The sequence below is a fragment of the Podarcis tiliguerta genome (assembly GCF_965153285.1).
Source record: "Podarcis tiliguerta genome assembly, chromosome: 7".
Taxonomy (NCBI): domain Eukaryota; kingdom Metazoa; phylum Chordata; class Lepidosauria; order Squamata; family Lacertidae; genus Podarcis; species Podarcis tiliguerta.
In genome coordinates this window covers 23,854,791-23,866,869 of record NC_139540.1, presented here as the reverse complement: position 1 = coordinate 23,866,869, position 12,079 = coordinate 23,854,791, and the positions used below count along the sequence as shown (strand labels likewise).

Below are 12,079 nucleotides of genomic sequence, written 5' to 3'. Positions count from 1 at the left end.
TACCTAGTCTTTTTGTATATTAAGTCTTTAGCAGAAGTAGTTTTGTTTAATTACTTTTCTGTTTTTCAGTCCAACACATGTGCAGTGTGACTGAACATGGCTGTGATCATTTCTGCATCAACACTCCTGGATCTTATGTATGTAAATGCAAACAAGGGTATATTCTGAACTCAGACCAGAGGACTTGCAATAGTGAGTTTTCTATTGTATCTCTCTTACATCTTATCAACTCGTAGATACAGTCTTTGGTGTAAAATTGCAAAGCTGTTGTGGTCTCAACGGCCTGAAAACATTTGACACTACTTCCTTGGAAAATCAATATATCCACTCCTGATAACTTTGGTTTATAAGGTAAAATGGTGGAATGGTTTTTTGGTGTGTGTATAAACATATTCTAAGAAAGCTACATGTTAAGTTTTTCTAGTACAACATAGTGCAGTTTCTGATGTAAATGTAAAGCTGTATTTTCCTTTGCTGCATATCATTGGCTGCTTCTGGTGGGAACTGGACAATTCTCAGCATAACAACACCCAGGATATTATGCACTATGCATGATGGGGAAACATCTTTGAGGGGGGGAATTGCTAACATTTTCAGCAACAGATCCATTTTTTTGTGGTTCTGCCCACAGGAACACCAACATTGCTATATAGTTGGTAGTACCTGTACCTCTTGCCAACGTCTTTCCCCTTTCAATTCTCCCATCATTTTAATAGTAGGAAACCTTTTTAAAAATACTTTGTATTTCCATTTTGCCTCACATTTTCTTTTTCCTCTGTGCCAAAGATTTCTTCACTTTCCTTGCCAAAACAGTGCGCGATATCTAGTCTCAGATCTTGTCATGGTTATTGCTTGCTATAGTGTAGAATACATTTAAAATATAAAATGTTTTATCTAAGATCTGGAGTCTTAGACTAGGACTTGTCTCCTGTTTATGTCACCCTGTAACATGTTGAAAAAATAATTAGCTGCAATAGTCTTGTCCAGAAGATCAACGTGGCATTGTGGCACCAAATGCTTTATACACTTCTTCACAGTGTTTATAGTGAAGATTTCCCTCAGAGGCAAATCATTATGTTTTTCCTCCACTTGTGTCTCAAAATAAACATTATATAGTAGCACATGGCTTTTTTTGAATTCTAAGTAGCCTTCCTTCCTATGATAACTTAGTTCAAGTTATGTACGGCAAAGTGATAAAAATTACAAATAGCATGGGCATAATTAAATAGAAGGTGCCCCTACACCACCAGTTTATGACATACAGCTTATTGCCTTCTCTTATAAAGTACTGATTTAGGACAAACAAAATAAAATAATTCCTTCCAGTAGCACCTTAGAGACCAATTAAGTTTGTTATTATTGGTATGAGCTTTCTTGTGCATGCACACTTCTTCAAATAGCTTCACACTTCTTCATATATCTTCTTCAGGTGTATCTGAAGAAGTGTGCATGCACACGAAAGCTCGTGCCAATAACAAACTTAGTTGGTCTCTAAGGTGCTACTGGAAGGAATTATTTTATTTTGTTTCGACTACGGAAGACCAACATGGCTACCTACCTGTAACTGATTTAGGACAGTAGTGCAGAAAATTGGCTGCAAGGAACATTATGACGAGTGGTGCCCAAAGGGTGACCATGAAAATTGCCAGAAATTGGTGCAGTAGGAATACACATTAATTCACCAGTAGAATCGCCTTTCCTGACACAGCACATAAGTGCCTTCACTGCAATCAAGTGCAGAGAGAAAGAGAGTCATGGAGGGAGCAAGAGTGATGACGGTCCATTTATATACCTTCCTAAAGGTTTTCCTCGCTTTTTAAAAAATGGCATAGTTATATTGTGGCCTAAATATAGATTCCCGAAGATGTTTTTTCCCTGATAACTATGGCCAAGGAAGCATGTGTGGCAGCTGTGGATGTATGCGCTGCTGATGGCCCTGTCATACCTATTATAGAATATTAAGAAAGGTAGATGCTAGAACAGTTTTGTTGGCAAGGGTTAGATTCAAGCTGATGCAGCCCTAGTGTGATTTATATACAGTGGTGCCCCGCAAGACGAATGCCTCGCAAGACAGAAAACCCGCTAGACGAAAGGGTTTTCCGTTTTGGAGGTGCTTCGCAGGACGAATTTCTCTATAGGCTTGCTTCGCAAGACGAAAATGTCTTGCGATTCTTGCGATTTTTTTTCGCTCCCCACCCCCTTTTTCTAAGGCACTAAGCTGCTAATAGCCTTTTAGCAGCTAATCCGCTAATCCCTTAAGCCTTTAATAGCCGCTAATAGCCGCTAAACCGCTAATAGCGCTAATCCGCTAATAGGGTTGCTTCGCAAGACGAAAAAACCGCTAGACGAAGAGACTCGCGGAATGGATTCTTTTCGTCTTGCGAGGCACCACTGTATTGCCTTAATTATTTGTTTTACATATTAATATGCCACCTTTCAGAATGACAGTTTGCATCAAATAAAAGCAATTTTTAAAAACCCACTACTACAGTGTGATCCAAAAATATTGGGTGGATTCATCTAACCAGCCCCATCAGCAGAAGCTTTCTGGCCAGGGTTTTCCTCCTCTTTCTCCCACTGCACCACATAAAATTGGCTCTGAACTACCCCAGAACAGTGTGCAGGAGGAAGAAAGGAGTATCATTCTGTTTGGCAAGCTGGAATGATTACATAGATTGAATGTTGGGAAGAGTGTGATGTTGATTTCCACTCATTGTATTTTTTGTTATTTGCATGTGTTGTAGAATGTCCAGAAGCATATAAGGCCAAAAGCACATTCCTCACATGGTCTCTAATCTCTGCAGATATAAATAAGCCTTGTTTACATTTTCAGACAATACATGGTCAACATTAACCAGATGTATTTCACTAAACGCTATCATTGGCTTTCAGTTAACTCCCACACTAAATTTAACATCCTCAAAATCACTTACCCTTTCTAATCTCTCAAAGTCAAGGGCTATAATTCACATCTCATTAAAGTAAATGGCAAGGCTCTCACCAGTAGTTCAGGTTTGTGAATTTCACTCGCTGGCTGCAGTTCCACAACCAGTTTATACATATATGTGACCCATTAATTTAATCAGCATTGACTTAGGCGTACAGGAAATGTGCCCCTGTGTTAGATGGCTTCCCTACACCCAATATCCAGATGTTGAGTGTGGATGCCAGTAGCAGTAAAAGCCCAAAGTGTACATGTATTAGAGACTGGATCAAAGAAGGGTACTTTAAAGTATTGCTATCACAGGTCTGGAATTCCCCGCACAGAGCAGCCTGCAACAACTTATCCCTTCCCATTTTGTAAAGAGAATTTGAAAGGGGGGGAGGAAGATTTTGGAAGGCTTCTTAAAATCGATTAAAACCATTCTGCTCACTAAACAGAATTGGTTCATCAAACAGATGAGAGTTCATTTTATTTTTAGTGTCAACATCAGGAGCAGTCAGTGGGGTCACTGCCATGGAAACCAGCCTCTCGGCATTGAGGTTTTTTGCTGCTTACTAGGACAGTGGCTGAAAGAGGATGGCAGTGAGGTTGGACTGGCTCAGGCACACCAAGGAAAGCATCAGATTGGCTCTGCTTGTGTGTTTCTGTGCTCCCACTCACCCACCCACCCATCCTGGTAAGCAGCAATGATGCAGCCCACCCAGCCCCATTGTTTTTTTCTGCAACAGACTAACATGGCTTAAGGGATGCAGGTGGCGCTGTGGGTTAAACCACAGAGCCTAAGACTTGCCAATCAGAAGGTCGGTGGTTCGAATCCCCGCGATGGGGTGAGCTCCCGTTCCTTGATCCCTGCTCCTGCCAACCTAGCAGTTCAAAAGCACGTCAAAGTGCAAGTAGATAAATAGGTACCGCTCCGGCGGGAAGGTAAATGGCGTTTCCGTGCGCTGCTCTGGTTTGCCAGAAGCGGCTTAGTCATGCGGGCCACATGACCCGGAAGCTGTACGCTGGCTCCCTCAGCCAATAAAGCGAGATGAGTGCCCAACCCCAGAGTCAGTCACGACTGGACCTAATGGTCAGGGGTCCCTTTACCTTTAACATGGCTTAACTTAGTTATACTACTGTTATTTTGTTTGTGTTGTTGGTTTCTAAATAGTTGCACCTTTTAAATAATGTTTTGTTTATTCTCACATTTGGGCAACTAAGATTTCCTTTTCAAAAGGAAACAAAATGTGTCAGGCATAGAGAGAACTTTGGAGAGACTAGATAAAGCGTATCCAGTTTGTTCGTGCAGAAAACAAACCTATAGTAAGTCTTGGCTGGGGAAAAAGTAAGCATGCCATTTTCTGGGAAAGCATGCGTGTATTTGTCACAGTGAGCACAGATTGTATAAGTAAACAGTTGCTTCTTTTACCAAATATTTAATCTATATTTTCAGAATTATCTCTAGGTTTTTAAAGTATCAGTATCACATAACAGTTTTGACACTTTGTTTTAGAATGTTTTATTTTTTTATGAAGTTGTTTATATATCATGGGCTTGTGCTAAACATGACTTGCTTATTTTAATCTCTTTCTCACATTTATCTTTAAATACGTCCAAATCTCCCTGGTCGTAAATTCTTGAGGTAGGAAAAACAATCTGAATAAGCAAGGGTGACTTTAAATCACTTAAGTAGTACTGATTGTGGATATTTAGTTTCTAGGCTGTAGGGGCAATTAGTGACCTGATGCTGGTTTTTAAAAAGCAATACTGCAAAGTATTTTCTTTTTTAATTGCTTGAATCCTATTTCTTGAGGGAGATCATTCTAGCTCAAAAGATCTTTCAGAATTTTAAAATAAAAGCATATTTATACTGCTACCAAATCTGCTGGTTGGCTATATATTGGCTTTGGGATGAGACCCCTCTGCATTGCAGAAGATACTGAGACATGTTTTAAGGCACCAGTTCAACTCACAGTTCATGTAGGAGATTACCAGCCAAACCTAACAAATGCATATTCTTGCTAGTTAGCATGAGACAGGGTTAAGTCCACAGAGCTGTATTGCTGATAGGCAGATACTCAGACCATACAATTGGTAGAGAGGGCTGTGTGTGACGTCATTTCCGTCCTCTCCTAGAGAGGAAGGAGCATATAGGACTTCCTGTTCCTCTCCCCATTCCTTTGACTAGTGTTGGATGCTGATATGCCTCTGCTTGCTGCAGCTTTTAGGCACATGGCTGAAGCTGGTTATGTTGTAAATATAAGTGTTTTGCCTGCATAGTTTTTACTGCTGCCACTTCTGTGAACCAGTGCATTATTATAAGTAAGTAAATTATATATATTTTTACTTACTTTACAAGCTATTGCCAGATTCTTTGTTAAGCAGGGTAAGAAGGGGAAAGCCAGCTTACTTTGTTAGCTGGATTTGCTCCAAAGGAGGCTTTGCAGCCTAATTCCTATGCTTCTGATTTTGCTGCCGAGGTTGGGATTTTGAAACTCTGTTCAACCCACACATGTGGGAGGCTAGAGAAATGAATTGCAATTAGTATATCTTTTCTTACCTATTAAAACCCATCCCACAGGTCACACTTCGCTGACCCCAGTTTCACTCTGCACAAACTGAGAGAGGTAGCTGTGGTAGTCTTCTTCAACAAAAGCAACAGCAGAGTCTTGCAACACAGCATTTATTATGGCATAAACTGGTGGTAGCCATTGTGGAGCCCTCCATATGTTGTGGACTAATTATCAGGAAATCTGCATAGGTTTGCAATTCAGTGCTATTCAATCTCATTTCAAGTAAATCTTCCAGAAGCTCTCCCATTTCTGTCCATGTGGTAATGGAAGGTTCTGATACAATTTTAGCCAAAGTGCTTGGTTTTAAGCCAGTTGATGATCTGATTGTAACATTTGCTGTTCCTGCAGATTAGTTCTGCATCCAACAGATTATTTTGGGTAAGGTAACAAAGCAAATCTATATGTTCACAAACATCTCCAATATTACTGTCTTCTCTGCATGCAGATACTATATGATATGAAAGATTTCAGGACCTGAGACAAAAAGAAAAGGTAGAACTGAAGGTGGCATAGGCTGCAATCCCAGTTCTTTCTAAGATTGTGGTGTAATTTTTATATTTTGCAGCCCAGGACCTATGCGAAGTCGAAAAGCATGATTGCGAACAGATATGCGTGAATACACCCGGATCCTATGTTTGCCAGTGTTATGATGGTTATGAACTTGAGGAAGATGGAAAGAAATGCTTCAGTATGTATCTGCTTCCTATTGTTCTTATACTTAAAAAAAGAAAGCAAGGAAAAAGAGGCTGCTTTTATTGCGATAACTGTCTTGGATATCTCTAGTCTCCTATATTCAGTTTGGAATATCAGGGATGACCGGGTGGCTGAGACCCATAAGCTGTCAGCTCACACATTCCATTGCTTGTGGGGAATGGAAGGTTCTGCTGGCTGCAAAGCTGTAAGATAACATCCTGCAGAACTAATGTGGGAATAGGATGAAGGCAAGGAAGAATTCATGTGGTGCCACTGTAGAAATTTCTCTAAGCAGGAGAACTCCAGCAATGGCAAGAAAATTATCAGACACAACAACAAACTACCGTATTTTTCGCTCTATAGGACACACTTTTTCCCCTTCAAAAATGAAGGGGAAATGTGTGTGCGTCCTATGGAGTGAAGACGCCATAGCCCCGTGACCCTCTCCCGGCTGGAGAGGTGACGCGCGGCTATGGCAGGAGCCTCTCCGCTGTGCCTTTCCGCTGCTCCCTGACCTGCTCTTTGGGGCTAGTGGTGGGCTTCCCCCCGCCAGCCCCAAAGAGCAGGTCGAAAGGAACCTGAAGCCTGGAGAGCGAGAGGGGTCAGTGCACACCGACCCCTCTCGCTCTCCAGGCTTCCAAGGTAGCCGCCTGAAAGCACCTTAAACGGCACCTTGTTTTAGAGCGGGAAAACAAGAGGGGGAAAGTTCTCCCCCTCTCTGCGCAGCGCCTCCTGCCGCTTTGCTGAAGGGGCGCTGGGCAGAGAGGGGGAGAATTTTTCCCCCCTTGTTCTCCCCCCTCTGAAACAAATTGCGTCCTATTGTTCGGTGCATCCTATGGTGTGAAAAATACGGTAATAAGTTTAAGGGCACAAGCTCTTTGTGGTAGCTACGTGAGTTGTTCCTAATGTTATGATTGATCTGCTGTTTCCCACATTGTGGACTTCCCTTTTCTGGAGCTGGAAGGGCTCCACACCTCCACATTTCATTAAAGAGTGTTCCTTGATGCTAAACAACTGTCTTTCTCAGGCTCCAGTTTTTAAAAGCTTGCTAAAAAAATATGTGAAAGCATACTGATTCCATCATATGTTCAAGTTTTCTTAGGCCCATAAACACAGTCACACCCCAATACTTTGTAAGCAAAACAGCTTCCCACAGCTGTACATTCTCTCTAGCAAACTTCACTCTGAAACCCATAAAACTTATTGCTTTTCAAATAACAGCTGTTTTATGTTACTACTTTGCATGAGGAATGGGTTGTTCTTTGTTCTAATGAGTACCTTACTTTCTGAGTGCTGAATACTTAAACTTATTATATATAAATCGGATGCATTTCCATTTACGTGCACTATGTTCTCTTTTTGTTTAAGTATTTTCATTTGTTTGAATACCTCCTGTCCTATGCCCTACTGAGATCCCTAAAAGTCAAAGCCATCTTCTTTTGTATAGTATTCGTTAATTTCTCCAGGGGCACATAGACACACTAGCTCTTCTGTAACTCTGCAGCTCCTTTCCCCTAGAGAGTTCTCATAGCCCAAATATCTAGCTTAAGTGCCATGATACTTTTCTTTTTCTTTAAGCTAGGGCTGAGCTATAGGTAGCTCTCAGATCAGCCAGAAGCTGAAACAGACTAAAGAGACTGATAGGAAGACTTTTACAGCTTTTTCTATCCAGGAGACCCCAATGGCCAACTTGGGGAGAAGGGAGGGACTAATCCAGAGCCTGAGAACATTTCACTAGGAGGAACTTGTTCCAAGGAACTTGTTCCTACACAGAAAATGGAACCCAGTTCTAGCCCTGGCAGCTTCTGGCACTTCAGGGACACACGGGTTTAAAAAAAGCATTTCCATGCAATTTCAACCATGGTATAAGCTTCTCTACTGAGACTTAAATATATTCTAGGCTCATTGGATAATTTAGCAGGAGCTTATTAGTGGCTTATGGAATGATGAGTCCTCTTCTCACTGCTCAAAACATGTCTATTCTCATATTCATATTATGTATTTTCCCTTCCTCTTGACCTAATTCTACAGAGGTGTGGCTTCTCTACATTTAGCTTGGAGGAACTCCATAATACAGTATGTGCAGCTTATAGGCAGCTCAGGCTGAAGTCCTATGTACCTTCCAAATGAGTAAATCTAAATGAGCACAGTGGGACTTACTTCCAATTCTGTGCTGAAAAAAATCATATTTTTTTTTAATGAATGCCCTTACCCTAGCCATATTTACTTAGATTTAATTATCATTGATTTCAGTGGACCTTTATCCATCTAACAGTGCTGAAGGTTGTGGTCCTGTTGTACACTCCATTTTAGTTTTTTCTACACCTTGAACTTTTAAGATGCAATTTGCAGTGGCTCACGGGAATACTGTTCCCTTACATTTCCAGTGGTCAGGCATGAGTGTTGTTGCTTAAGTGGCTAAAACTTTACCACCTGAGCACAAGGGAGAGGTGTCAGCAGGTTCAGGAGCAGCCCAAGTTTTGCAGAAGACAAAAGTGCTTTCTTTCTCAAGAGGTTATATGTGCCAAATGAAATACTACTACTTTTCTCAAGAGTAGATGATATGTGCCAGATACTATTAGTTTCAAAAACCTAGAGTAGTCATGTTGTCTGAACATCTCAACTTTGCCCCAGGAATAAAGAGTAAATTACAGTCAAATCAGAGCCCAGCCATTCTGAATTCTGTGTGATGCTTAATAATTGAATCTATGGGACAGAAAAAAACTAAACAGTTTAAACATCAAGTACCGATGTTTTGACAGAACTGAAGTAATACTGCAACACAGCACACATGTGTATGTGAAAACACACAAAAGATGTTGCATATGTGGTGTTTTGTGTGTGTACATTATCCCTCACCAGATAAAATTGTGTTCCCTTCACTGTTAATATTAGAGATGATTGACCGTCATCAGGATACTACAATTTCTTTCTTGCAACTCTTCGTTGGAATCCATTGCAATGTATATATGATTGGGACCAGACCATAGAAGGCAATATGTTCAGTACCCTCCACACCCTTCTGGCTTTCAAACAATGTGAAATATTTAACAAAAGTAGTAATCAGAAGCAGATAAACATCTTTTCAGGGGAAAGGAACAACAACAAAAAACAGATGGGAGAATTGTAGTCAGTTTTTTTCCACGCCAATGGCCAATATCCCTAGTAACAACAACAATCTATGCATATATTCTCTTTCCTTCAATACAGCAGACTAGCTGAAGTGACTTTAAGATATACGTCTGTCAACTACCTTGCTGGGAATTAGCTATAAAGCAAATTCACATGTAAAGTATAAGAAGAACCAAACTATTATTTATTTATTTATTTATTTATTTATTTATTTATTTATTTATTTTTAAAGGTCTAATGGAAAGTTTTGCCTACTTTACACTGATAGAAGTTGGTCTAATAAAATATCATCTTAAATGCTCTTCTTTGCTAGATATTCCTATAAATGCTATTCAGATAAATGTTATAAATAGTTGGTCTATATGCTGTCCTATAAGTTCAGTATGTTTACAATTCTTATTGCCCCATTTCAAAGTGGATATTGTAGAGCTGTAAAAGATTTATTATGTCTTTGTATATGCTGGAAGCTGCCCAGAATGGCTGGGGCAACCTAATCAGATGGCCAGGGTACTACTACTACTACTACTAATAATAATAATAATAAGATGATGATGATGATGATGATGTGTGTAGTAATTGGGACTTTTTAGTTTAGAAAAAGGGCAAGCAAGAGGGGACATGATAGAGATTTATAACATCATGCATGATGTCGAGAAAGTGGATAGAAAGAAACTGTTCTGAGGAAGCTGAGTGCTGGTTGTAGCCAATGCTAGTCCTGCTCAGAGCAGACCCACTGAAATTAATGGACACAACTAATATCCATGAATTTCAATGGGTCTACTCTGAGTAAGGGATCGAACCCTATTACTCATCTATTTGACAAAGGCGCTAGTCGCTGACTACTTTTGTAGTTTCAAAATAACTTTGTAATATATGTTTTCCCATTGATTGGGACTTCATTAGTATAAATAAGTAAATTATATCCTGAAATGTACTGTGGTTAGAGTAGATTGCTGTTACTATAATTTTGTCTCACGAGGCTGCTGAAAAATTGCACTTGAGATTTTTAAGGGAAAGCTGATTATTGCTTTAATTTTCAAGAAATGTTCCATATGACTGTCTTCAGCCTGGAACAAGGAAGGTGTTTGCCAGGAAAGTGGTTACACATCCTACATGACGGAAAGTCTAAATTGTTTGGACTCTGCCCAATTTCTTTAAGTCAGCAAAGCAGAAACTCCCATAATGTGAAAGAATATTATCAGCTGCTTTTTGTTCTGTTTTCCCAAGGTTGCCTAAATTATGGCAGAGTTATAGTTGTGGGATTTGGGGAGAATGCATTAATCCAAACAAATGGACATTAAAAAAATTTTTTTAAAGTAATATGATTTTGGAACGTAAAAAAGAAATATAACAGGATCTAGCAGCTAGTTCATAATGGCTTAGTTGGCACTGTTGGGAATGCCGTACTTGGTAAAATTTATATGAAACATGACATTATTTCAAGGGCAAAAGATGGAAACTTTGTTCTTTTTATTAGTCCAAATGATCTAAGAAACCACTTTGTGATTTGATCATGTTTATCCTTTGTTTAGAATAATTCTTTAAAAACTGACACAAGCTCCACAGAGATAAATACAGTTCAGCTTCATCTATCCAAAATCTGCAGAGCATTCCAAACAATTTAGGATGTTCTGAAAGAGGGTTTGATTAACAGGTTTACATTTAGGCAAATGAGAAGGGCACAAATATATTCTAATAAGCAGAAATTTGGGGTAATGGGAGTTTGCACAATGACAGATATACAGTGTCTAATATTTTCAGGGTATAGCTTACACCATTTCACAACCACTTTCGCAAATTAGTTTAGTTTTGGCATCTTGCCTAGTGCTTTGTAGATAAATATTACGTCCTGTTTATATTTAGTGAATATAAATTACCAAAATGACTACAACAATGCTTCTTGCTGTCAAAGAGCAATACAAGCCCAGTATGGTGTAATGGCTAGAGGGCTGGCTGGGAAGGCCCAAGTTCAAATAGCTGTGAAGCTCAATGGGAGGCCCTGAGGCTAAGTTGCCTAATTTATAAGGTTGTTGTAAGGGGGGATACGGGATGGAGAATAGCATGCATGCATCTTTCAGCTTCTTGGAGGAAGAATGGGATAATAATGTAAGTAAACAAGTCATGGTGAACTATGAGGCCAGGGTTTACATCATAAGCTTAGTAACACAGAGGGACAAAACTAGTTTGCAGAACATTAAGTGGCTTCATTGGACAGTTGCCAGATACACAAATTGCTTTAAATGCTTTTTTAAGGGAGAGAGAAGGAAGCTGCTGTGTTCAACCATGCCCGCTTATGGCCTCCACCATTTGCCATGGTGGGGCTCAAATAAGGTCCTCTTGATGGGGAGAACAGGTGAGGGGAATCAGGGTTGAAACAAGGGGTGAAGCATAGAGGCTACACCCTTTCTCAGAGGGTTTAAAGGGGTGACATCATACTTCTTTACCATTTATCCACATAATTAGCTGCCCCCGGTGGGAACTGGAAAATTCACAATGAATTGATATCACAATACAGGAGAGAAGAAGAGTCAGTATGGTACAGTGTATAGTATAGACTAGAACATGGGAAACCTGGGTTCAAATCCCTGCTCAGCTATGAAACTCAGTGGGGGACCCTGGGCCAGTCACAGTCTCTCATGCCTTTCGCTCCTTGGAGGAAAGGGAGTACAGTGGTACCTCGGGTTACAGACGCTTCAGGTTACAGATGCTTCAGGTCACAAACTCCGCTGACCCAGAAATAGTACCTCGGGTTAAG

At 40.1% G+C, this 12,079-nt stretch overlaps 1 protein-coding gene across 1 annotated transcript in view; it reads left to right on the top strand.

Moving 5' to 3' along the window:
- Window positions 1-12,079, top strand: part of MATN2 (matrilin 2) — a 47,572-nt gene that overhangs the window by 9,544 nt on the left and 25,949 nt on the right. Inside the window, exons 4-5 of the mRNA XM_083451002.1 lie at window positions 70-192; window positions 6,065-6,187. Of these exons, the coding sequence (XP_083307128.1) occupies window positions 70-192; window positions 6,065-6,187 (246 nt within the window). The remainder of the gene's footprint in view (window positions 1-69; window positions 193-6,064; window positions 6,188-12,079) is intronic.